A 24689-nucleotide genomic window follows, 5' to 3' on the forward strand; every position below is an offset into this window, starting at 1 on the left:
AGGCCAGGAGCTGCAGCTTCAATTCAACCCCCAGCCTGGGTAATTCCATATGCCATGGGTGCGGCCCTAAAAAGTAAAACAAATAAAAAAAAATCAAATCAAATCAAAATTAAATGAAAGGTTTGTTTTCTTTTGTAATTTAAACATGACTTTTAAGTTTGTGATATATGGCTATTACAAGATGTTTAGTTAGAACACAGCCAGGAATAAGTTATTTAAAAAGTCACTTTTGGGGAGTTCGTTTGGCTCACTGATAACAAACCTGACTAGTCTTCATGAGGATGTGGGTTTGATCCCTAGCCTTGCTCTCAGTGGGTTAAGTATCTGGCATTGCAGTGAGCTGTGGTGTGGGTCACAGATGTGGCTCAGATCCTGCGTTGCTGTGGCTGCAGTGTAGGCTGACAGCTGCAGCTCTGATTTGACTCCTAGCTGAAATTTCTGTATGCTGCATGTGTGGACCTAAAAAACAAAATAAATAAATAAATAAAATTTCAGTTTGGGCCCTGCTTCTGTAAATTAGCCATTTTAAGGTTAAATGAACATTCTAGGCGCCTTTCTTTGCATTTATACAGATAGAAGAATAATTTGTTAGCTAGGAATAATTTAATACAGCATGAGGTATGCTAGTATGTTCTATTTTTAATTAAAGGATTAAATCTTACCTTTCTTAAATTTACAAAAGAGAATCTGAAGTGTAACCGAAGAAACTACTGATATTTAAGAAAACGTTTCTTTGTTAGAAAAGATATTAGTTCCAGAGTTCCCATAGTGGCTCAGCGGATACGAATCTGACTAGTAACCATAAGGTTGTGGGTTCTATCCCTGGCCTCATTCAGTGGGTTAAGGATCCAGCATTGCTGTGAGCTGTAGTGTAGGTCGAAGATGCGGCTCGGATCTGACGTTGCTTTGGCTGTGGCATAGGCTGGTGGCTACAGCTCTGATTGGACCCCTAGCCTGGGAACCTCCATATGCCGCATCTGCGGCCCTAAAAAAAAAAAATATATATATATATATATATACATATATATATATATATATATATATATATATTCCTAAGAGATCCTGCTCAAGTTTAAAAAAAAAGTGATTTTGCAAAATAGAACAGATTGGAATCATTATGCATTCTTACTCTATATTTTTAGACTGGAATGATTGAAAAAGTACAGTACGAGAAGAGAGTAACACAGTTACACTTTTCCACTCTCCTGGCTCCTAGCTCCCAGGTTCCCAACTATCTATTATTTTTACCTCGTCTGGGTTTGCAGCCCCTGCAGTCTTCCTTGGAACCACAGCTCCTGTGTAAGGGGATTTGATTTAGCACATCCCTCAGTCATCTTCCCACAGTAGTTTCTTCATCCCTGAGGCTTTGGGTTATCTGAACTCCACGGCCAAGATGTTTTTTTCAGGAAGGGTCATTAAGTACTTGAGAAAAGAATGTCTGTTTATAACATTGTCACAGTTTAAGGTTAACTTGGCTGGGCTTAAAAACTCTTGGGGGAGTTCCCATTGTGGCACAGCGGAAAGATATCTGACTAATAATATCCATGAGGATTCGGGTTTGATCCCTGGCCCTGCTTAGTGGGTTAAGGATCCGGCGTTGCTGTGAGCTGTGGCATAGGTCTCAGGTGCAGCTTGGATCCGGCATTGCTGTAGCTGTGGTGTAGGCTGGCACCTGTAGCTCTGATTCCACCCCTAGCCTGGGAACTTCCACATACAACGGGTGTGGCCATAAAAAGCAGAAACAGGAGTTCCCGTCGTGGCACAGCAGAAAGTAATCTGACTAGGAACCATGAGGTTGCGGGTTCAATCCCTGGTCTCCATCAAGGTTAAGGATCCAGCATTGCCGTGAGCTGTGGTGTAGGATGCAGACGCGGCTCGGATCCCGAGTTGCTGTGGCTCTGGTGTAGGTACAGCTCCGATTAGACCCCTAGCCTGGGAATCACCATATGCCATGGGTATGGCTCTAAAAGGACAAAAGACAAAAAAAAAAAAAAAAAAAAAAAAAAAAAGAAGAAGGCAGAAATAAAAAACAAACAAACAAAAAAAAACTTTTGAGACCTTGTAGACAGACGTGCTTCTGCATCTGAGGATACTTGGAGAACATTGGGACAGATTTGTTTTGTCTCTCCTGGAAATGGCTATAGAATATGCCTTCCTTTCTCGTGGGTGAACCCCCATCACTTAATCAGGGTCGTCTCATCTCAGAGTCTGCTATCCTCCCTCCAGTAATTCAGTTTCCTTGTCTGCTTATGGATTCTTTCATTTCAGGGAACTTTTTTGGTGTTTTAATTTTCAGCCCCTTCTTCCGCTTTGTTGTTGATGTCTCTGCTTCACGGACCCAACTGGGGATTTTGTAGGTTTTCTCATTTATTAGCTTCTTTCTAATTTTTAACACCTTAGACTTTTATCTGCTTCCATGTAAGCCTTTCCTTCATGTGAGTAATTTGATTTTCTGATAATATCTATTGTGTACCTTGCTGTGTCTAATTTCTTACTTCTGTTTCGGTTATCACTTTATTTTCTGCATAGAATGTGCTTGTTAATTATACTTTGTTGTTTTTATCATTTCCTCTTTGAAATTTTTTTTATTGAATTCACATTTTTATTAAGAAAGTGGAAAACATTTGTAAGATGTTTTCTTCTGTTAGAGTTATGTTTTCTTTTGGACCAAGTTTTTCATTTGCATTTTGAACACTGTTGCTTCCTGAATTCCCTCTGCTGCTGTCCCCGAGATGAGATTGCTCTGCTGTTTCCCTTCGTCCTTCCTGTGCATGATGGGCGCAGGGTCGGCTTGCTGCTGCTCTGACGTCGTTGGGGTGGGTGGCCCTTGGCTGGCCCCTATCCCAGCTGAGGACTGTTTGTGTTGCTCTCCCAGCTGTGTTTTGGGAATGATATTTGTGCTCATTTTGTTGGTGGTCTGGAAGAGCGGGTGGAGGAGGAGATGGCTCAGCCAGCCTCTGTGCCACCTTCCTTGGAGGTTCCCAGTGCCTGCGGCCCTTCCAGGGCCTGAGCTGGGTGGCAGGGAATATCAGCTTCACTATTCCTGGTTGGGGGGGTGCTCTTTGGCTCTTGGAATGGCCTCTGTTAAGGGCTGGGGCTAGAGCATCAGAATCAGCACCTTTTATTTCCTCTCACTGGTTGGCTTCAGCTTCTTCCTCTCCCACAGGGAAAAATGGGGACAAAAATGAGGTTTTTGGTCCTGTGTTTTCTGGATGGGCTGGGAGAGTCTGGCCGCCAACTCCCCTTGTCCAGTCCCTCTTCCTGCTCTCACGAAGGATCTTGCTTCAGTGTGGTGTCTTAACTCCCTTGGTTCTACCATATTCAATTTCCGACATAAATTACAATGGTCCTTCTTTCCTTTTGCACCTTCCCTGTGATGCGGAGGGACCAGGTATCCGCAACAACTGTCCCTGCGCTAAGACCCACCATGGCCTTCTGTCAACCAGCCTCTCTCCTCCTGCGGTACCACCAGCCCTTCTCCTGCAGCTGCAGCTGGAGCCACATGAGAAAAGCAGAATCTTGCATTTCTTTCCCTGGCCTTCTCTTTCTGATGTTTATGGCAGATCATATTTCTTTCATTGGTCATTAATTGGGGGCAAGGTTTTGCCACTTTCCATATTGGTACATGGTTTGCGATGATCACCGCTTGAGATTAACTAATTGCTTTATTTATTTTATTTTTTTAGGGCCACAGGTATGGCATATGGAAATTCCCAGGCTAGGGGTCGAATCAGAGCTGCAGCTGCCAGCCTACACCACAGCTCATGACAACGCCGGATCCTTAACACACTGATCAGATCCAGGGATCAAACCTACATCCTCATGGATACCAGTTGGATCCTCTGAGCCACAACAGGAACTCTGAAATTAGTTTATCTAAAACACCATCTTCCCAGTGCATCTCCTTTAAAATGTAAACAACCCATTGTTCTGACACTGGCTGAGAAATTTTTACAAGTTGCTTCATTTATCTGGGCTTCAGTATCTTCTGTAAAATCAAAGTACTTGTCCACATGGGTCCGTTTCAGCTCTGACACAGGTTATTATAGAGAGTTTTAGGGTATCCCCCTACGCCCCATTTCAGCATCAGTTTGCTAAGTGGTCAGCTAGAAAAAACCCAAATGGCTTAGAGTTGTAGCAAATACTCCTTCTGGGACAGAAGAAATATGTGTAGAGCCTGGAATGTCCCAGAGACAGCCAGGCCTGGTCACAAGACAGAAAGAGCCCTGGAGCGGGCCAGTCTGAGAATCACTCATTGGGGGGATGGCCTGGCACCAGGTATTGTCTGCAAGGAACAGAGATCAAGTTTTCCTTCTCCAGAACTGTGCATGGCCTGGGGTGGGCCCTCATGACAAAATGAATTCCTAGGCACTTGAAGTACATGAACTAGGTATTTATCATCATTACTCTTTTATTCTTATCATTATTATAATCATCTTAACCAAAAATTATTTGTGCTTGAAAAAGTATATGGATTTCCTAAAACCATGTTTATAAAAGTCAGTGGACAAGGACTCGGTAACAGTGTGGAATCATGGGGGTTAGCTATACCTCAGAGCTAGGGCTAAGGGAAACAGTGCATCCTGGTAGAAACACAGGTTCTGAACTCCATCAGACGAGGGGGAGAGGGAAAAACAAAGGCTAGTTTCCCTTAGCTTCAGTGGTTAATCAAAAGGAAGCTGCTCTTTGTTGGGTGAGATAAGCTTTTCTTAGCACTAAACCCCCAGGGCCTCTATTAGAGGCCATGAACAAGAAATGGCTGACGTTCCTGGATTTACAAGAAGTTATGAGGCTAAAGTGCAGTACTTCCCCTCCCTGAGTAGGAATCATGCCCCTGACGTATCCCAAGGGAGATATACAGACCGCTCTGGTCAGGTGCTGTGCGGCTGCTGCAGGGCCTGTGTGCTCTGAGGCTCCACTGTTGCTATGGTGATAAGATGCCCTTTACTCCAGCAGCCCTTTGCTCCCTTGCTGTCCTGTGGGTCCGGTCCATGGAGGAACCGCTTCGGCTCCAAGTGCTCTTTCCCCTCCCTTGAATGCCCCACCTCCCTCCACTGCCAAGACTCCTTCACACGTGGCCAGGAATCGGGTTGCGGGGTGGTGTGCTCTGGAGAACTTGCTTCAGATTCACTTCCCTTGGCCCAGTAGTGTGTTGGCTTAAACCTGCCTCTCATCCTCCTTATTTTTCCTTTTTTAATCACCTCATTCTACTTTTGAAACTGTTCTTGAATTTTGGCTGCTCAGTTTCCCCGGGCACCTGGTTTATCAGTTTTAAGCTCATCCGTTGTTTCATTGTAGAGTTTGTTTGCAGTCACAGGAGGAACCTCACAATAACAAAGCTATAGACAGTCTTTGTCTCTGAGCCTCTCCAGAAAAAGAGGGTTTTTATGGCAGTGATTTTGTGTGTGTGTGGTTTTTGAAGATCTTTCCCAATTCATTCCAAGTTGGCTTGATTTTTATTTTGACTCCTACCAGCTGGACTGAGAACCCCTTTCCACGTTACTGTGAGTCTCCTCAGACTCTTGCTGGTTATTTTTGTTTAATGTTCTTCCACTTTCCTTTCTCTGACTCGTCTCTCATCCCTCCCAAAGCATTTATGACAGTTAAAGGTGGCGTCAGGGGCATCTTTGACTTGAGTTTTCCTTTTCTTTTTAAATTGGTCTTTTTAGGGTTGCACCCCCAGCGTATGGAAGTTCCCAGGCTAGGGGTCGAATTGGAGCTGCAGCTGCCGGCCTACACCACAGCCACAGCAACGTGGGATCTGAGCTTCGTCTGCAGCCTACACCGAAGCTCACAGCAATGCGGGATCCTTAACCCACTGAGGGAGGCGGGATCAAATCTGCATCCTCATGGATACTGTTTGGGTTCGTTACCACTGAGCCATGATGGGAACTCAGAGTTATTTTTTAAAGCCTGATTTTGATGGGCCCCTGTCACTGTGTGTTCCCTCCTGGGGGAAGGACCTGGTGCTCCCCTCCCGTCTTTTTGTGCCTGAGCAGATTTCTTCCTGGTGTCCTCGCCAACCACAGAGAGTGGGGCCTGATGGCCAGTTACATCATATTTTACTTTCATGGGACATAAATCAGACCTAAATAGCTCCTAGCTGGTATAGCTGAGTAGAAAATGGACAGAGAAAAGCACTGAGATGTGATTTCCTTACATCTGCACCTCCTCAGCAGGGCAAGCCCTTTCTTCCTTCCTCCCCACCTGAGAGGCGTCTGCTTCCCTGTTCAGGCTCAGCTTAGATGCTGCCTTGACTTTGACACTTTCCCCATCACCCATCAGAGGTCAGCCTCGTCTCTGCCACACTCCCCTGGCTCCTTAGACCCTTTACAGCCATATTTCCATCCTTCCTTGTCCTGTGCCCTTCAGCTGCCCATTCTGTCCAGTACCCTGTCAAGTCTCTGACTCGAGAAGGGTGACTAGTTGTCTGGTTTGCTTTGAGGAGTTTCCTGGATGTGCATTTTCTGTGCTGAAACCTGGAGAATCCCAGGCAAACCTGGATGGTCCCCCTACAGGTCCAGACAGGATTATTCTTCTAAAATCTTAGGAGAGTAATGTATTGCACAACAAAGAGACTCAATACATATGTGTCATTGAACCCATGTTTCCTCAGGCCACTTAGGCTGGGGTATTAGAACAGGTCCCCGAGCTGTAAGAAAGTTTTCCTGTTCTGTTACCTACTGTGGCAGATGCCCAGCCTCCTATGTTCTCTGGTCTCCATGGGGAAGTCTCACCTGAGGTCAGATAGAGTTCAGCCTCCGCTGACTGCCAAGGTCAGCTCTGTGGTGCAGACCCGCTGCATTGTTGACCTCACGGATGCTGCGGGGGCTGTGGTCCTGCCGTGTCCAGGCTGGCAGCATCCCGTGAGGTCATCAATTCCCTGGAGCCCTGGCTGGAGCTCCTGACATCGCCCTTGCAATTCAGTTTTCTGTGAATAAAGCCTTTCCATTTTCCTTAGCCCCGTCCCTCCCTAAGCCCACCTGTGAGTCCATAGGAGCCACTGGGGAACAGAACAGACACCAGGGGAGCGGGACAGCAGGACAGACCCCCAGGGAGCAGGACAGATCTCAAGGATATGTTGTTGTCACAAACACATGTCCCTTTAATGACTCAGATGTTAATGAACCTGATTCTTCTTGAAGACAGTGGTCCCAAACTGGGGGGCAGTTTTGCAGCCTCTGCCCTGGGACATGCAGTGAGGCCTGGAGGCATTGGAGTTGTCACAGCTGGGGTGGGGGTTGGGAGTCCTGCCAGCATCCAATGGGTAGGGGCCAGGTTGCTGCCAGCCATCCTACAGCGCACAGGGCAGCCCATCTGGACTCACCTGGTCCAAAGTGCCAGCAGTGCTGATGGAGTTCCCATGTGGCTTAGCAGGTTATGAACCTGACTAGTATCCATGAAGATGTGGGTTTGATCCCTGGCCTTACTCAGAGGGTTAAGGATCCGGCGTTGCCGTGAGCTGTGGTGTAGGTCCCAAACATGGCTCAGGTCCCGTGTTGCTGTGGCCGTGGTGTAGGCTGGCAGCTGTAGCTCCTATTCGACCCCTAGCCTGGGAAATTCCTTATGCTCCAGGTGCTGCCCCCAAAAGCAAAACAAACAAACAGAGTGTCGATGGTGCTGAGGCTGAGAAACCCCAGCTCAGGACTGGTTTTCTGCACGAGGGTCCAGCGCCCCCTGCACACAGGCCTTGGGTCAGCCTGCCCCTCCACCACCAGATTGCCCAGCCCTGCCTGACCGTTCCCAGCAGGCACGCCAGTGGAACAGGCCTTCCCCACGTCCAGATCACATTTAAAGTTTTGTTGAGGTGTCCATCCCCCACCTGGCCACACCGACCCCCCAGCTTTGTGCTGGCGTCCTGGGTGGTGGTCCCAGGCACATGCCTGCCCTTTGTCTGGCTAGTGCTAGGCTGGTCCTGAGGGAACCTGGCCCCATGCCCGGATGGCTGGGCAGGTCATTGGAACCTGCTTTCTTATCTGTACACAGAGGTTGAGTGCTGATCAAGGGCGGCTTTCCCCGGTGCACTTGTACAGATAGTAACAGAATTCGGGGACCATGCTGTGCATTCAGCCTCTTGGGAAATAAAAACATAGGTGTCTAAGTGGCACGATACATGTTTTCTGACTGAAAATATATCTTAATTAGTCTCTGCACTCAATGTTACAATATCAGGAACTGTTGTTTAAAAAAAAAAAAATTCCTAAAAAGCCAAGGTCTTGGGGAATGAGAAACAGAATATTTAGGCTTCCATGCCGAGGTGGCAGAACTGTGGAGCTAAAGCAGAGGTGCTGGGTGAAAGGAGGGCCCCGCATCCCCCGTGCCAGAGAAGGCTCCTGGGGAGTGGGGCTCATTCCAGACAGCACCACCTGCTGTTCCCGAGCTGTGAGGGCACCTCAGCTCCAGGGGCCCAGGTGGCAGGTGTGCGGGTACAGGTGATCGCTCCAGAACACCGGCGTCTCCGTGCCCACAGCCACCCACGTACGCTCTCTTTCTCACACACACATTTCCAGGGAGAACTGTTGGGAAAAATATGAAAGTTACAAGATCGTCAGACAGACGGTGACAATATTTTCTCCTATGGTGGCTGTTGACTGCAGTGTAGACAGTTTTAATCACGCATGCACAGTAGACAGAGAACTTCCAAGGGCAGAAATGTCCTACTCGGGGTTTGTTGTTGTTGTTGTTGTTGTTGTTGTCATTGTTGTCATTTTACAGCCATACCTGCACCTGTGGAGGTTCCTGGGCTGGGGTGGAATCGGAGCTGCAGCTGCCAGCCTATGCCACAGCCATAGCAATGCCAGATCCGAGCCAAATCTCAACCTACACCACAGCTTGCAGCAATGCTGGCTCCTTAACCCATTGACTGAGGCCAGAGATCAAACCTTCATCCTAACAGAAACTATGTCAGGTTCTTAACCCACTGAACCACCAGGAAACTCCATGCACACTTTTAAAGATGTTTTTTCGGGCGCTTGGCCCGTGTGTGTGCTTTTATTCTGCCTCCTTGAAGGGAGTTACAGCATCATCTGGTACCTTTGTGAAAGGGATCTTTATGTACAGAGAACGTTGTCCTGGGTAGCTGGTAGCTCAGTCTGGGAGTCTGGGCCTGAGGGAGAGCTTGGTTTGGAAGCAGGAACAGGATCCCGGGTCCCATTCCTGATTGGGGGTTAAAGGAAGTAGCCGCAGAGAGACAAAAGGAATAAAGTGAAGGGCATGCAAAATATCGCTGTATCACAAAATATCGGTGTACCAGTGGAATTGTTCCATCAACCTGCTTCCAGAAAACTCCTACTAAAATTACCCACACACAGTACATATCTGGTGTGTACATAAATACATATTCACACACATATTTATGTATATGCACATCCAAACACATTGCACGTGTATGACACATGCACACATGAAGTAAACCCTCAGCAGAGACTCTTAACGGCCTAGCCAGGTGTTACCTTGGCAAGAATAGGAAGGCAGGTTTAGGCTGGTCCAGAGCCAGAGTTCCAGTCCCACCAGGGGGTATGTGGGAGCCCAGAGCCTGGGCTGCCTCGTGCGGGGGACAGTCAGTCACAGTGAGGAGCAATGCAGATACTGAGGGACTCAATCGAGTCTGCCTGGGCGGCGGAGTGGGGTGCAGGGGGGTGCGGGGGGTACAGCAGCTGTGCTTCTGGCCTGTCAGCCCTTAGACAGCCATGATGCTGGGCCTCCCCAGAGTTTCTAGGGTCCTAAATGAATAAATACTTTTTACCTTTGCTTGTGCAGTCTCTGAGACTGTGCCGCACACACAAGAAAAGGTGTAGAATCCAATGGATTCCAGTCCCACCCTCGCTGGACCTCAGCTTTCTCATCTGCACAGTGGGCTCTGAGTCTTGTGTTCTTTGTAGATTTCTCACGGCAGAGGAGGCCGAGGACCCAGGGTGATCTAGGCCTGCATCTGAATTTTCACTGATCGTGAGTCATGGTTTTCTTGGTAAGAGAAATCCAAGTACAAGTGATGACAGCGGCTAGACCAGCCCAACCCTTGTCTGCTCTCCTGGCCCACCCATCCCCGCAGGACTTCCGTGCCCTGCAGAGCAGGCGTTTGTTTGGGCTTCGTCTGTGGCTGTGAACACAAGCCCAGACCCCCATGTCTTGTTTTCCAGGGAGATGTGCATCCAGCAGGATGGGAGAGTTCATCTCACTGTTGTTTACTTTGGAAAAGAAGAAATGAATGAGGTCAAAGGAATACTCGAAAACACCTCCAGGTAAGTCCAACTGGGAGCCATGGTGTGGCATCCAGGTGGCTGAGCGCCATGTGTTCATCCCATGTTTTCTGTCCTTACCTCTATGGGTGACCTGGAGGGTGACAGGCTGGCTGTGGGGATGGGGGGTTCCGTGCCGTCATTCCTGGGGGCCGCCCACCTCACGCCCACCCTCGCTGTGTGGGCATCGACCTGGACACTGGGGACAGCTGTCTGGGCAGCTCTATGTGACAGGGTGTCCTCACTCCCCACTCAGCAGGTTTGGGGACCTGCATGTTGCAGAGATGGATTGGCGGGAGCACAGCTGTGCAGGGGACCCCTTCTTGGCCCCTCTCATCAGGCCGAAAGTGATGTCTGGGCTTGGTCTTGTCCACTGAGCAAATGGTCTCACCTCCTGATTTCATTCATTCTGTTTGGAGGCCAGAAGTGACAACGGGGTGGGATCCTAGATGAACAGAAGCTGTTTAACCAACAATATTGGACTCAGGGTTGTGTAGTTATACCTCGTCCATCGTGGTAGAGGGAATGTATTCAAAAGCAGCAGAGGTGAAATTTTTTTCTACCAAAATCAATGATCAGGCATTTATTTAATGAGCATCTGTGGCATTTTCTACTAGCAAAGATGCTGGCCCGCTCCCTCTGGTTCACAGGGGTGGGTTGCAGCCTTCAGGTGGATGGTCAGGTGGGTGGTGTCTCTGTAAGTGCAGCTTGGAGGGCGGTCAAGGCACCCAGGGCAGAAGTTGTCCGAGTAAGTACATATGGTCCGAATATAAAACTGTTTTAAGTTTCTGGTAAATCTAATAGGATGATCATCAAAGGATAAGATGCCAAGATTGAGTGCACTTTTTGTATTTATTTTCAGGCTTTGTTACTAATTTTATATTACTGGGCACAAGATCAGAATGCTGATTTTTTTTTTTTTTTTTGCCAAACCGATGGCTTATGGAAGTTCCCAGGTCAGGGGTTGAACCCCAGCCACGTCTTCGACCTACACCACATCTGTGGCGACACCAGATCCTTAACCCACTGTCCCACAGCGGAAACTCCCAGAATGCTGATTATTATTCAGACATATGAAGCGGGGCGCTAGTCAAACTTTGTCCACTCTTGTTTTTGTAAAAAAGGTTTTCCTGGCATGCAGGCATGCTCATCTATTTCCATATTGTTAATGGCTGCTTTCGGGCTGCAGCCACAGAGTTGAGTAGGTGTGACAGAGTGGCATGTCTCACAAAGCTAAACTCTCTAGTGCCTGGTCCTTTACAGACAGAGTCTGCTGACCTCTGTCCTAAAGCAGTAAGGAGTTAAGAGTTTAAAACTAGTACCAGCTTAAAGCTCTGGCCCCTGTAGAAGGCAGATCAAAGAGAATAAAATAATTGAACATCCTAAATGTAAATGAAATAGAAATCTCTCAACTCCAGTGCATTGCAGCCCCCTTTCATCCTTTGCTAAGTTATTAGAATTCATGTCCTCTGCCCCATGGGTGGGTTCTTTAACTTCTCTGGGAATAGCCATCCCTAGGTGTGGATCTTTTTCATGTTCCCCAGTGGTTCTGGCATGCAGCCAGGATTGAGAACACCTGGGAAAGTGTTGGTTCCCCACCCCCACCCCGCAGGGGGGCGCTGCCTGACAGAGGCCTTGGTTGCCACCTGCTGCCTCCTTTTGAGGTATTTTTAAGCTGCAAACCGGGTGACTGTAAAACACAGAGCATTTGTGACGCCATGGGTCAAGGATCCAGCATTGTCACTGCAGCGGCTCGGGTTCCATCCCTGGCCCCGGAACTTGTACATGCTGCATGTGTGGCCAAAATAACAAATAAAGTACAAATAAAGTACAGCTAGGACCTTGGTCCCATTGGGTCTGGCACCTTCTAAGCACCTCAAAAGACAATCAGACATGGGCTGACGGGGACATGCGCCTAGCTTGGCTGCGTCTGATGAACGAGGCGGGGAGGGGGGGCAGTTAAGATAGTGTGAAGGGGTGTTTGTGATTCATTAGAGGTGAAATTGATTTAGTGTGGGTTGTGTGCAGTTTTTTAAAAAAAATGGAATTGAATGTGATAGAAGATTATCAGAATGCATCACAAGTAGTAACGATAAATATTGTTTCATGAAACTTTAATTTCAGTGTGTGTGTATCATGGTGTATAATATATTCATTTGTAAGGGTAAGTATGGGTTGTGGTCAAAATATTTAAAAGCCACTGCCATGCATAACAGTACAAACCAGTTCTCAATATCTGATTTTTATTCCACAGTTTTTCACATTGAGCTTTACTTAATCTCAGATTACAGCCTTGCTCAGTGGTTCCCAAATATAAATGTACTTTGAACAACCTGGGGTGTGGTATTCCTGTCATAGCGCAGCAGAAACAAATGCAACTAGGAACCATGAGGTTTCAGGTTCGATCCCTGGCCTCGATTAATGGGTTAAGGATCTGGCGTTGCCATGAGCTGTGGTGTAGGCTGGCAGCTGTAGCTCTGATTGGACCCCTAGCCTGGAAACCTCCATATGCTGAGGGTGCAGCCCTAAAAAGCAAACAAACAGAAAACCCGGGGTGCTTTTTAAAATGCAGATTCCTGGGATCCAGCCTCAGAACTTCTGAGTCATCAGGCCTGAGAGAAGCTTGGGAACCAACATGAGAATGAGTTCAACCTATGATGCCCTTGTGGGTGGTCCATGGCCCACGCTCCGAGGAATCTGCCCTAGGGGGCACATTTGTTTGGAGCTATGTATTAGGATTTTTTTTTTTTTCTGTCTTTTTATCTTTTCTAGGGCTGCTCCTGTGGCATATGGAGTTCCCAGGCTAGGGGTCTAATCGGAGCTGTAGCCATGGGCCTATACCAGAGCCACAGCAACTCGGGATCCAAGCCACGTCTGCAACCCACACCACAGCTCATGGCAACACGGGATCCTTAACCCACTGAGCAAGGCCAAGGATCGAACCCGCAACCTCATGGTTCCCAGTCGGACTCGCCAACCACTATGCCACGACAAGAACTCCTGTATTAGGAATTTTAAAAATCGTACTGGTAGATGGATTTGCATGAGTTATCATTGACCACGTTGCATCTTCATCTTTGTCCAGTCGTGAAGACACAAAGGTATCTTCTAGAGGAATCACCTCGGAGATTGAAGCACTAGAACTGTCCTGTCCTGTCCTGCAAGAGGGTATCTGTAAGAGGGTGTATCTGTATACACCCTGTAAGAGGGTTTCATGTGTATGTTGTCAGGAGCCTTCCTCATTGCCATGGTGTTGTCTGTGGAGGGATTTGTACTCTCAGAAACATTTTATTAGGACATCCCCAGAAGAAAATCGGGGGGGGGGGCGGTTGTCTGAAATTTGAGCAGAATTGTTGCTTTGCTTTAGTAGTTCATAAACAAGGATGTTTTAGATACAAGGATGTTTTAGATAAGAATCTCATCTACTAAAATTAAAACAGCTATCCAATGAATTCTTTCTAAGCAGATAAAGAGTCTTGGGCCCTGGGAAGCACCTCACAGATGAAGGCAGCATCTCAGGCCTGTGGCCTTCTCAGTGGGCATCTGCCAGATGTGCCTGTAGTTTTAGATATTGCTCTTGGGAGATTCAAACATGGCATATAGATTGTAGTATTGTGACAGTGTTAAATTTCCTGAGTGTGATTATTACATTGTTAGCATGTTATAACGGAGAGTGTCCTGGTTCTTGGGGAGTACTTACCTTTGAGAGTGAAGTTGCTGTGATGTCTGTAAGTTCAAATAGTTCAGAGGATGAATGAAAGGAAGGAAGGAAGGAAGAAATATGGCAGAATGTTAACACTTGCTGAACCTAGGTGAGGGGTACATGGGTACTTAACTATTCTTACATTTTAAAGGTTTAAATTTTTCCAAATAAAAAATTGAGGGAAAATGTATTACGGAAAAATTAAATGATACTAAGTCCATACAGTGGACTATAATGCAACTATTAAAAGAAAAAAAGGATGGAGTTCCAATTGTGGCGCAGCAGAGACAAATCTGACTAGGATCCATGAAGATGCAGGTTTGATCCCTGGCCTCGCTCAGTGGGTTAAGGAACCGGCTGTAAGCTGAGGTGTAGGTTGCAGACGCAAGCTTGGATCTGGCATTGATTTGGCTATGGAATAGGCCAGCAGCTACAGCTCCTATTCGACCCCTAGCCTGGGAACCTCCATATGCCGTGGGCACGGCCCTAAAAAAAAGAAAAAAAGAAAAAAAAAAAAAGAAAGAAAAGTGATGTCAGTGAAAATGATGGAATAAAGACCTTGCAAAATTCTCTTTCATAAAAGCAATGAGAAAATTAGTAAAAATTGTCAGAATCAACATTTTTTAAGAACTGTAGAAATTAAAGCTTACAGTAATCTGGAAAGTGTCTATCTAAATAACTGAATTTTGGTGTGAGTAGGGAGTTTTGTAGAACATTAATTTGGCCAATTTCCACCTCCTCTTCAGCTCGTCAGTGGATTTTAAATCCAGCAGCCAGCAAGAATCACAGCCTGGCAGCCACCAGGAGCCAGGATGGGGCTGGACCTCCTTGAGGATGTTATTTAAGAATGCCTCAGAGAATTGTCATTATTGGACCTGCCAGGGGATTTCCCTGAAAGACCCCAGTCACAAGATTGTCCACCTGACTCAGAGCCCTCTCAATGGAAAGAGCCTTTTATCCATGGGTATTTGTCAAAAAACAGTTATACGAAGTCTTTAACTTTGTAGCTGTCTGAGGTAGTAGATAAGAGATGGGGCAAACAGTAGACTAACCAAAAGCTCAGAAGGTGAATCTGAGGAGTGAGATCTCCAAAAGGGCTTTGAAAGCTCCAGCGCATTCCTGGGGAATCAGTTTTGGGGCTGTGCTTATACTTAGGAAAGATCAGGGCAGGTCCTTACTTTTCACCACTGACTGATCTTGAGGCTCAGCGCAGAAAGGGAGTAAAGACTCAGTTAAGTTGTTACCTGCCTAATTGCACATTGATGGCTTGCCCCACCGTGATGCAGAGTCCCCTGCAAAGACTGGAAGTCTTACTGGTTCCAGGCATTTAAGGAAGTTCCTGTCTAATCATTAGCCAACCACTGTGGTCACACACAAGAGTACACTCTACAGAATTAGTTCAGGAAAGTCATTAAACAAACAACAGTAACAAACAGCAACATCAAAAGCCTGAGGAGAGAAGAGATTCTTATTTCCAGGGTGGCCACACTACATTATTTAAAAAATTATGAGGCATGCAAAGAAATAAGAAAGTATGGCTCATGCACCAGGAAAAAATAAATCATTAGAAATTGTTTCTGAGGAAGCCCAGGGGTTGAACTTGCTAGACAATGACATTATATCAGCTGTATTAAATATGTTCGAAGAATGAAAATAAACCATGTTTAAAGGACTAAAGAAAAGTATGAGAACTATGTCTCACCAAATAAAGAGAGAACAGTTATAATAAAGAATCAAAAAGAAAGTCTAGAGTTGAAAAGTATAATATCTAAAATTAAAAAAAAATCACTGGGGGACTCAATATCAGGTTTGAACAAACAGAAGAAAGAATCAATGAACTTTAAAATAGGTCAATTGATGTGATCCATTTTGACAAACAAACAAAAAAATGAAGTACTGAGCAAATCCCAGAGACCTGCAGGATACCATCAAGCATGCCAATGTTGGGATAATAGGAGTCCAAGAAGGATAGAGAGAGAAAGGGTCTGAAAAAAATATCTGGAGAAATAATGGCCCCAAACTCTTTGGGATTTTTTTGTCTGTTTGTTATGTCTTTTTGCCTTTTCTTGGGCTGCACCTGCAGCATATGGAGGTTCCCAGGCTAGGGGTTTAATTGGAGCTGTAGCCGCCAGCTTACACCAGAGCCACAGCAACTCGGGATCCAAGCCGCATCTGTGACCTACACCACAGCTCACGGCAACCCTGGATCCTTAACCCACTGAGCAAGGCCAGGGATTGAACCCGAAACCTCATGGTTTCTAGTCGGATTCGTTAACCACTGTGCCACGACGGGAACTGCCCCAAACTCTTTGTGTTTGATGAAAAAATATTAACCTACACACCCAAGAAGCTCAAAAACTCCAAACAAGAAAACTCAAAGAAATGCACACTAGACATGTCATAATCAAATGATTGAAAGACAAAGAAAGAAAGAATCTTGTAAGAGTGTTTACTGAGTTCAGGCTTGTACTGCTTGCCACAGGACAGGCCATTAAGTCAAGAGATGAGTTGTTGGGGCAAGGCATAGCCAGCAGACTGAGAAGATGGTGGACTCGTGCCCCAAAGAACCATCTTCCTAAGTTAGAATTCAGACTTTATAATAAAAGGTAAGGGGGTGGTGGGTTGTTGCAAACTTCTTGGAATATGGATTCTTTGTTCTTGCAGCTTTCCTCATAGGTCAGGTCACCATGTTCCTGTAAACCTCCAACAAGACAAATGTTATCCTCTGTGTTCTGCAACTTTTCATCTCTGTATGAATGGAAAAGTGTTACACCTTTAAAGGTCAGAGACTTAAGATTGGGCTGTCCTGTGTCTTTCAGGCTCTAGGCAATATTCTTAACTGGAATCAAAAGCAATAGAATGCAAAGGTTAGAGAAACAGATTCAATATGGAGTCAGATTTGTACTTCCCTGTTACATAAGCAGCAAGGGTGAGGCCACTCGTTAGGTCCAAGGAATCCTCAATAAGATCAGCAGGTGGTTTCTCATCAGAGAGAAAAAAGTCGGATGGAGGCCAAAAAGTCAGATGGCATATTCAGAGGGTTGAAAGAAAAGTACTATCAACCAAGAATTCTATATTCAATAAAACCATCCATCAAAAATGGAGAAGTTAAGACATTCCTAGTTAAATGAAAACTGAGAGACTTTATCGCTAGCAAACCTGCCCTATAAGAAATAATGAAAGGAGTCTTTGAAGCTGACATGAAAGGACACTAGACACAAACTCATTTCCATGCACCAGAGCACCAGTAAAAGTAACTATATAGAGAAATATGAGATACATGTACAGTATTTTTTGTTTATAACTTTCTCCTATCTGATTTAAAAGATATCTTCACAAAGCAATAATTATAAGTTTCTATTGATAGGCACACAACTGATTTCTATATGTTATTTTGTATCCTGCAACTTTACTGAAGTCCTTTATTCTAATGGTTTTTTGGTGAAGTCTTTAGGGTTTTTCAATATATGATTATGTCATCTGCAGAGAGTGACAGTTTTATTTCTTCCTTTCTGATTTGGATACATTTTCTTTTCTTTTCTTTTTTTTTTTTTTTGTCTTTTGTCTTATTAGAGCCACACCCGTGGCATATGGAGGTTCCCAGGCTAGGGGTCTAATTGGAGCTATAGCTGCCAGCCTACGCCACAGCCACAGCAATGCCAGATCCGAGCCATGTCTGCAACTTATACCATACTCAACAGCAATACCAGATCCTTAATCCACTGAGCGAGGCCAGGGATCAAACCCGCAACCTCATGGTTCCTAGTCGGATTCGTTCCCACTGCACCATGATGGGAACTCCTTATTTTTCTTGCTTAATTGTTCTGGCTAGGACTTTCAGTACTGTGTTGGATAAAAATGATGAGAGTGGACATCCTTGTCTTGTTCCTGATCTTAGAGGAAAGGCTTTTAAATTTTTACTGTTAAGTATGATGTTAGATGTGGACTTGTCATGTATGGCCTTAATTATAAGGTACATTACTTCTTGACATAATTTGTTGAGAGTTTGTATCATGAAAGGTGTTGAATTTTGTCAGATGCTTTTTCTGCATCTATTGAAATGATAATATGGTTTTTATTCTTCATTCCGTTAATGTGGTCTATCACATTATTAATTTACAGAGATTGAACCATCCTTGCATCCCAGGAATGGATCCATCTTGATCATGGTGTATGACTCTTACTGAACTCTTGAATTCAGTTTGCTAGTATTTTGTTGAGGATTTTGCATTATGTTTAGGGATATTATTGGCCTGTAATTTTCTTTTCTTGTTGTGTTTTGTTGGACTTTGGTATCAGGGTGTAATGCTGGCCTCATAAAATGAGTTTGGAAGTGTTCCTTCCTCTTCAGTATTTTGGAAGGATTTGAAAAGGATTGGCATTACTTCTTTAAATGTTTGGTATAATTCACCTGCAAATCCATCTATCTCTGGGAGTTGTTGGGAGATTTTTGATTACTGATTGAATCTCCTTCTTCATTATTGGTCTGTTCAGATTTTCTGTTACTCCATGCTTCAGTTTCTGTAAGCTGTATGGTTCTAGGAATTTATCCATTTCTACTGTTACCTAATTTGTTGGCATGTAGTTGTTCATAGTAGTCTCTTAGGATACTATTTCTGTGGTATTAGTTGTAATTACAAGTCTCCTTTTTTGTTCATAATTTTATTGAGTCTGCTTTCTTATTTTTTAGGTAGTGAGCTAAAGGTTTGTCCATTTATTTCTCTTTTCAAAGAAACTTGTGAAAAAAGGAGTTCCCATTGTGGCTCAGCTCCCTAGTATCCATGGGGATGTGGATTTGATCCCTGGCCTCGCTCAGTGGGTTAAAGGATCCGGGCATTGCCTGTGGTGTAGGTCACATGGGTTGGATCCAGAGTTGCTGTGGCTGTAGCGTAGGCTGGCAGCTACAGCTCTGATTTGACCCCTAGCCTAGGAACTTCCATATGCCGAGAGTGCAGCCCTAAAAAGACAAAAAAGAAAGGAAGGAAGGAAGGAAAGAGAAACTTACAAAAAAAGTTGTATAAGCAGACTTGTATATAAACTCAGAAATCAGAAAATTCTGAACTGTTTAAACAGCCAACTCTGAAAAACTGGCTAAGGATATGTTTAGCTTTAAATTCTTGACTGTATTCAAGTTCCTTTAGTAAGTAGAACTCAAGCAGCATCAATATTCAGGGATGTTAAATTTAAAAATTTTAATTATACATCAAATATAATATTTCTACATAAATTTTTAAAGGTTTTTTTTTTTTTGTAATGAAGGGTGATTGTGGGAAGTGTCCCATTAAGAGAATTTCCTTGCAATGGTGGGTATAAATCTTTATTATAGTAAATTGCATTAGGCAGCAAGATCTTTTATCATTTTTAGTCCGGCAGTTCTGGGAAATGCAAGTCAATTAGAGAAATTAAATCTCCAGTAGAAATAGTAGCTTTCTCAGGTCATTTTAACCTCTGTCAGCATGACTGCATAGAACTTGGAGGAGTCCCCATGCACTGGACTTATTATATAAAAGAAAGGAATTGCATGAGAAACCCGCGAGCTTGATATGTCGATAATACAATTCAAGAAGAAAAGAGAAGAATAATTATGAGTAATTATGTGGCCATTTGGAACTGCAGACTCTGACTCAGTAGGAAATTACACAGTAGAGAATGTAATGCCCACGTTCTACCATGAGAAGCCCATTCTTTACAAGGCTGTTACTTTAGATACGCTGCTGAGTATTCTGTTTCTTTGTATGGGTAAATTAAATATTCCAAACCAAATTGCATCTTGTTTTCCCTAGCTCTCTTTTTTTGTTACTTCCATATTTGTAATCTTCTTAAAAGCTTGGGTCTTTGCCTGTCCTTGGGAACATGTTGGTTGGAGCCCCTTTCTGATTGTGAGGAGGTGGTGAGCTTATGATTCTGGGGGGCCTCTCCAGTGCCTGCCCAAGGGGAGGCGGCAGCGTCTTAGGGCAGCACCTCCCACAGTGATGGACCTGAGATGGGCTCAGTGTTTTCCGTTGACTCATCTCTTGATTCTAGGTCCCGTGGGCGCTGCCTGCTGTACAGCGCCCACCTGGTGATCTCTGAAGATAGAAACAATAAGGCAGTCTGCCCTCCAGCGGTTCAGATGGCAGGCCAGGTGGTCAAGGGCACAGGGCAGGAGAAGGCAAGAGGATGAAGGCGGGACTGGCCACAATGCCCTGGAGCCCAGAGAGGGCACCTGAGTTCACAGGTCGTGCTGTGCACATTCCCAAACCCAGGGTCCCATTGGGGCAGATCTGTGTCTTCTGCTGAGATGTGTCCTTGCTTTTGCATGGCCTCTTAGCTTGCTGAGCATGCACTGCTGGGTGGGGGCGGGAGGGGCAGTAGGCGGGTCCGTCTGTCAGAGGGTCCTGGCTGGTTAGGGAGGAAGGACCCAGTGTCTTACAGGAGTGGGTTTCTCTTCTTCGTCCTGGTACTCGCTGTGTCCCAGAGCTGGAAAGAGGTATCCCACTTCCTGCCCAGATGCTGGGCAGTGCTCATCTCTGGTCTGGAGACGAGGGGAGGGAAGTTGTTCAGGTTCGTTTTCTGGTGTTTCCAGCCCAGCCTGCTCTCAGCGGAGATCCCTTGTCAATTATCAGAGTCCCCTCCTCACTAGGGAAGAGGAGGTGGGGTCCTCCAGGGATGGGTTAATTGTGGGGAGCGCTGGGCTGAGTGGTCAGGGGGAGCACAGCCCCCACATCCATCTGCAGACGGACGAGTAACTCAGCACAGCAGCCTGCAGCTCCACTGGGAACCACCGATGGTAACAGTGACCCCCAGGACTGGCAAAGGGTGCTTCCCTGGCTAGACATGGCTCAGTCGCCACCCTGCCGCAGTGGGCACTCCTGTCCAGATCCTTGATGCCCCTGCTGGCTAACATTGGTCAGTCCGATGGGAAAGCCAGGGGGCAGGAAAGCAGAGATGGCGGGTGGCCATGGGGAATCACGAGGACAGGAGCTGTGCCCTGGGACTTTCTGTGCTGCCCACAGACCCACTGGAGGGGGGTTTACAGCACACGTTCAGTTGGGGTAGTGCCATGGGTATAACCTGGGTTGTCTCTTCCTTGTAGGGAAGTTGGATGAAGAGAAAGGAGGCAGCTTGCTGTGAGCATCTGGGAGATTGCCCAACATCTGTTTCCCTTGAGTTTTCTTTCTCTACAGGCATAAATGGTTGATGCTTTTAAGACTTAAAAAAATTTCTTCTAGGAGTTCCCGTCGTGGCTCAGTGGTTAACAAATCTGACTAGGAACCATGATGTTGCAGGTTCAATCCCTGGCCTTGCTCAGTGGGTTAAGGATCTGGGGTTGCCGTGAGCTGTGGTGTAGGTCACAGACTCAGCTCGGATCCTGAGTTGCTGTGGCTGTGGTGTAGGCCAGAGGCTACAGCTCCGATTAGACCCCTAGCCTGGAGACCTCCATAGGCCACAGGTGCAGCCCTAGAAAAGACAAAAGACAAGAAAAAAAAAAAATTCCTTCTAAACCGACATCATCTCAAGCACCAGGACCGGGAGCTGTCCCTGCCCCTTTTCCCAGGGACTGTGACAGACAGGCACGTCCCCTCCCTACCCCCACCCTCCGTGACAGCAGAACTCAGACTAGGGTATGGGGAATTGGGGGACAGAAAAAATAAATTAACCTCCATATGGGGTGTGTACCTCACTTTACCACTGTTCCCTGAATCAAGCACTCAGCCATCTCCCTGCCGTTCACTCAGTGGTGACACCCACAGCCTGGTCACATTGATGCTGTTACTTCCATTTCTAAAGCTGCCTGTATTCTTATTTAAGTATTCAACATGACTCCACTTGGTGTAAATGTTTGATAGTCTTCACAGTAAGTAGCAAATGGGCTATTTGTATGAATTTTTTTTTTTTTCTTTTTTAGGGCCACACCTGCAGCATATGGAAGTTCCTGGGTCAGGGGTTGAATCAGAGCTGCAGCTGCTGGCCTACGCCACAGCCACAGAAACGCAGGATCTGAGCCGCATCTGCAACCTACACCCCAGCTCACGGCAATGCTGGATCCTTAACCCACTGAGCGAGGCCAGGGATCAAACCCCTGTCCTCATGGATCCTAGTCGGGTTTGTTTCTGCTGAGCCACAACGGGTACTCCTATTTGTGTAAATATATGATATATCAACACAAATGGACCATAGGTTGTTTGGGAGGAAAATCACATATTTCTTTGACACCAGGTATTAAGGAATGGCATATCCCAACTCTTGCCGCGAGTTGCTTGCGCCAAGTATTCTTCAAATATGAAGTATTTTTCTATGTGAACTCTCTAGTGCTAGACTTTGGGAAGCCTCTGGGGGGAGGCACCTGGGTTGTGAGTCAGACATACCCGAGGGAGGACTTGGTGCTTGCACAGCTCAGCCCTCCCTGCCCTGGAAGTTAGCAAACAGATGTCCCCGCACAGGAAGAATGTGAGACAGTGGGGAGTTCCCTTCGTGGCGCAGTGGTTAACGAATCCGACTAGGAACCATGAGGTTGTGGGTTCGGTCCCTGCCCTTGCTCAGTGGGTTAACGATCCGGCGTTGCCGTGAGCTGTGGTGTAGGTTGCAGACGCGGCTCGGATCCCGCGTTGCTGTGGCTCTGGTGTAGGCTGGCAGCTACAGCTCCAATTGGACCCCTAGCCTGGGAACCTCCATATGCCGCGGGAGCGGCCCAAAGAAATAGCAAAAAATGACAAAATAAATAAAAAAAAAAAAAAAAAAAAAAAAGAATATGAGACAGTGAAGGAAAGAGACCTGCCACGGCTGAGAGAGAAAGCCGGGCCCCGGGCTGGTGGACCAAGTCCTGGGAGGCTGGCTTGGATGGAGAGGTGAAAATCCAGGCATCTCCCAAGGGTAGAACCTTCCTGAAAACTGACCAGGTGGGACAGGGGGACGTGGGCAGAGCTGCGCATCCTGATCTGGGGGTGTAGAGACCCCCTCTCCCGCTGGCCCCTCAACAGGGGACTCAAGGATGCTGCAGGGGCCTCTCTCCACCTGCGCTGTCCCCAAGGGAGACTTTGAGGCATAACCTCAGGGCCACCTGGAAAACATGTACTGGGGCATTTCCGTTGTGGTGCAGCGGGATCAGGGGCTTCTTGGGAACACTGGGTCACAGGTTCAAACCTCACCCGGCACAATAGGTTCAGGATCTGGTGTTACCATACCTGAGGCTTAGGTCTCAACTGTGGCTCAGATGTGTCCCTGGCCAGAGAACTCCATATGCCAAGGGGCCACCAAAAATGGAAAAAAAAAAAAAAAAAAAGAACATATGAACTGGGGTCACTGACCAGGGAGTAAAGACAAAGCGCTGAGGAAGGTAACCGAGCCCAGAGAAGAGAGGTGACCAAGTAAACGAGAGGTGGGCTGGTAGAGTCACCTCTAGTCACAAACACCCCTGAGCACCCCATGGGGCGGGCGTGGTCCAGGCCTGGGTCCCCGGCTCCTGACTCACCCTGCAGGTGATCTAAAAAACAGGTGTGGGGAGCTCCCGTTGTGGCGCAGTGGTTAACGAATCCGACTAGGAACCATGAGGTCGTGGGTTTGATCCCTGGCTTCACTCAGTGGGTTAAGGATCCTTGTGGTGAGCTGTGGTGTAGGTTGCAGACTCGGCTCGGGTCCTGCATTGCTGTGGCTCTGGTGTAGGCTGGTGGCTACAGCTCTGATTCGACCCCTAGCCTGGGAACCTCCATATGCTGCGGGAAGCGGCCCTAGAAAAAGGAAAAAAAGACAAAGTAAATAAATAAATAAATAAATAAAATAAAAAAATAAAAAGCAGGTCTGGCATCAGCCTCAGACAGGATTGGGCCCAGACCCCCAGGACGAAATACCAGGCTCACTCCCAGGTCTGAAAGGAGGTGACAAGTCGAGAAAGGGGTAGCAGAACTAGTTCTACTGATTAAACTACCAGATACTTGAAAAGTTGGTGAGCATGTATTTGTATTGGCCTTTACCCAAGATGGTTGCAGACTTCAAACAATGGAGGTGGCTTTTCATACCTGTTTTGAGGCATCGGGATTAGGGAGAGATTGGGGGATGGGTAGACGGAGTTCCAGGAGGGCTCAGAGCAGGAGGGGAGGAGGCCGTCAGGGAGGGAGCGTGTCAGTGGGGGTGGGGCAGGCCAAGTGCCAGGCCTCCCCAGGTGGGATTAGCTCAAGTAGGGCCCCGGCAGGTTCCCTGGTTCTCCCCGGGAGAGACCAGCCCTGGTCCTACGAGGTATGGGATGGATCCCTGAAACTTTGGTTCAAGACGCACCTCATTTCAGAAGGTTCTCCTGTTCCTGGGCAGGAGAAGCCAAATGAAGAAACACCTGGGCTTTCTTTGTTACCTCCGGCTGTGCTGATGTTACCTGGTGTTCTACACTCCAGGTCACACAGACCCCACTAGTAAGCCCTTAAGCCGTTATGGAGCTGTAACTACTCCTTTTTTGTAGATGAGGCACCTGAGTTTCCAGGAGGTTCATGGGCTTGCCCAGACCCCAGGGTTAATCTGCAGGGGAGTCAGGTCTGAGGCATCCTATTTTTTTTTTCTTTTTTTGCTTTTTAGGGCCACACCCGTGGCATATGAAAGTTCCCAGGCTAGAGGTTGAATCAGAGCTGCAGTTGCTAGCCTACACCACAGACAAAGCAACGCGTGATCCAAGCTGTGTCTGTGACCTACACCACAGCTCATGGCAATGCTGGATCCTTAACCCACTGAGTGAGGCAAGGGATCCAACCTGAGCCTTCATGGATACAGATACTAGTCGGGTT

The 24689-nt window shown here is 46.6% G+C and overlaps 1 protein-coding gene across 24 annotated transcripts in view; it reads left to right on the forward strand.

Annotated features, from left to right (window-relative positions):
• CSGALNACT1 (chondroitin sulfate N-acetylgalactosaminyltransferase 1) overlaps positions 1-24689 on the forward strand; it is a 353762-nt gene that overhangs the window by 318811 nt on the left and 10262 nt on the right. For 20 of the 24 annotated variants that reach the window (XM_085004405.1, XM_085004417.1, XM_085004401.1 and 17 more), the window contains one exon: positions 10140-10241. In XM_085004405.1, the coding sequence (XP_084860531.1) occupies positions 10140-10241 (102 nt within the window). Of the gene's footprint in view, positions 1-10139; positions 12601-13040; positions 14143-24689 lie in introns of those variants that run through there. The other 4 variants (XR_014832742.1, XR_014832744.1, XR_014832743.1 and 1 more) reach the window with 3 other exon arrangements.

This window comes from Sus scrofa, chromosome 17, assembly GCF_054392235.1.
Source record: "Sus scrofa isolate SSC_HxYL_T2T_F1_AM1 chromosome 17, Sscrofa_HxYL_maternal_Yorkshire_Landrace_v2.0, whole genome shotgun sequence".
NCBI lineage: Eukaryota > Metazoa > Chordata > Mammalia > Artiodactyla > Suidae > Sus > Sus scrofa.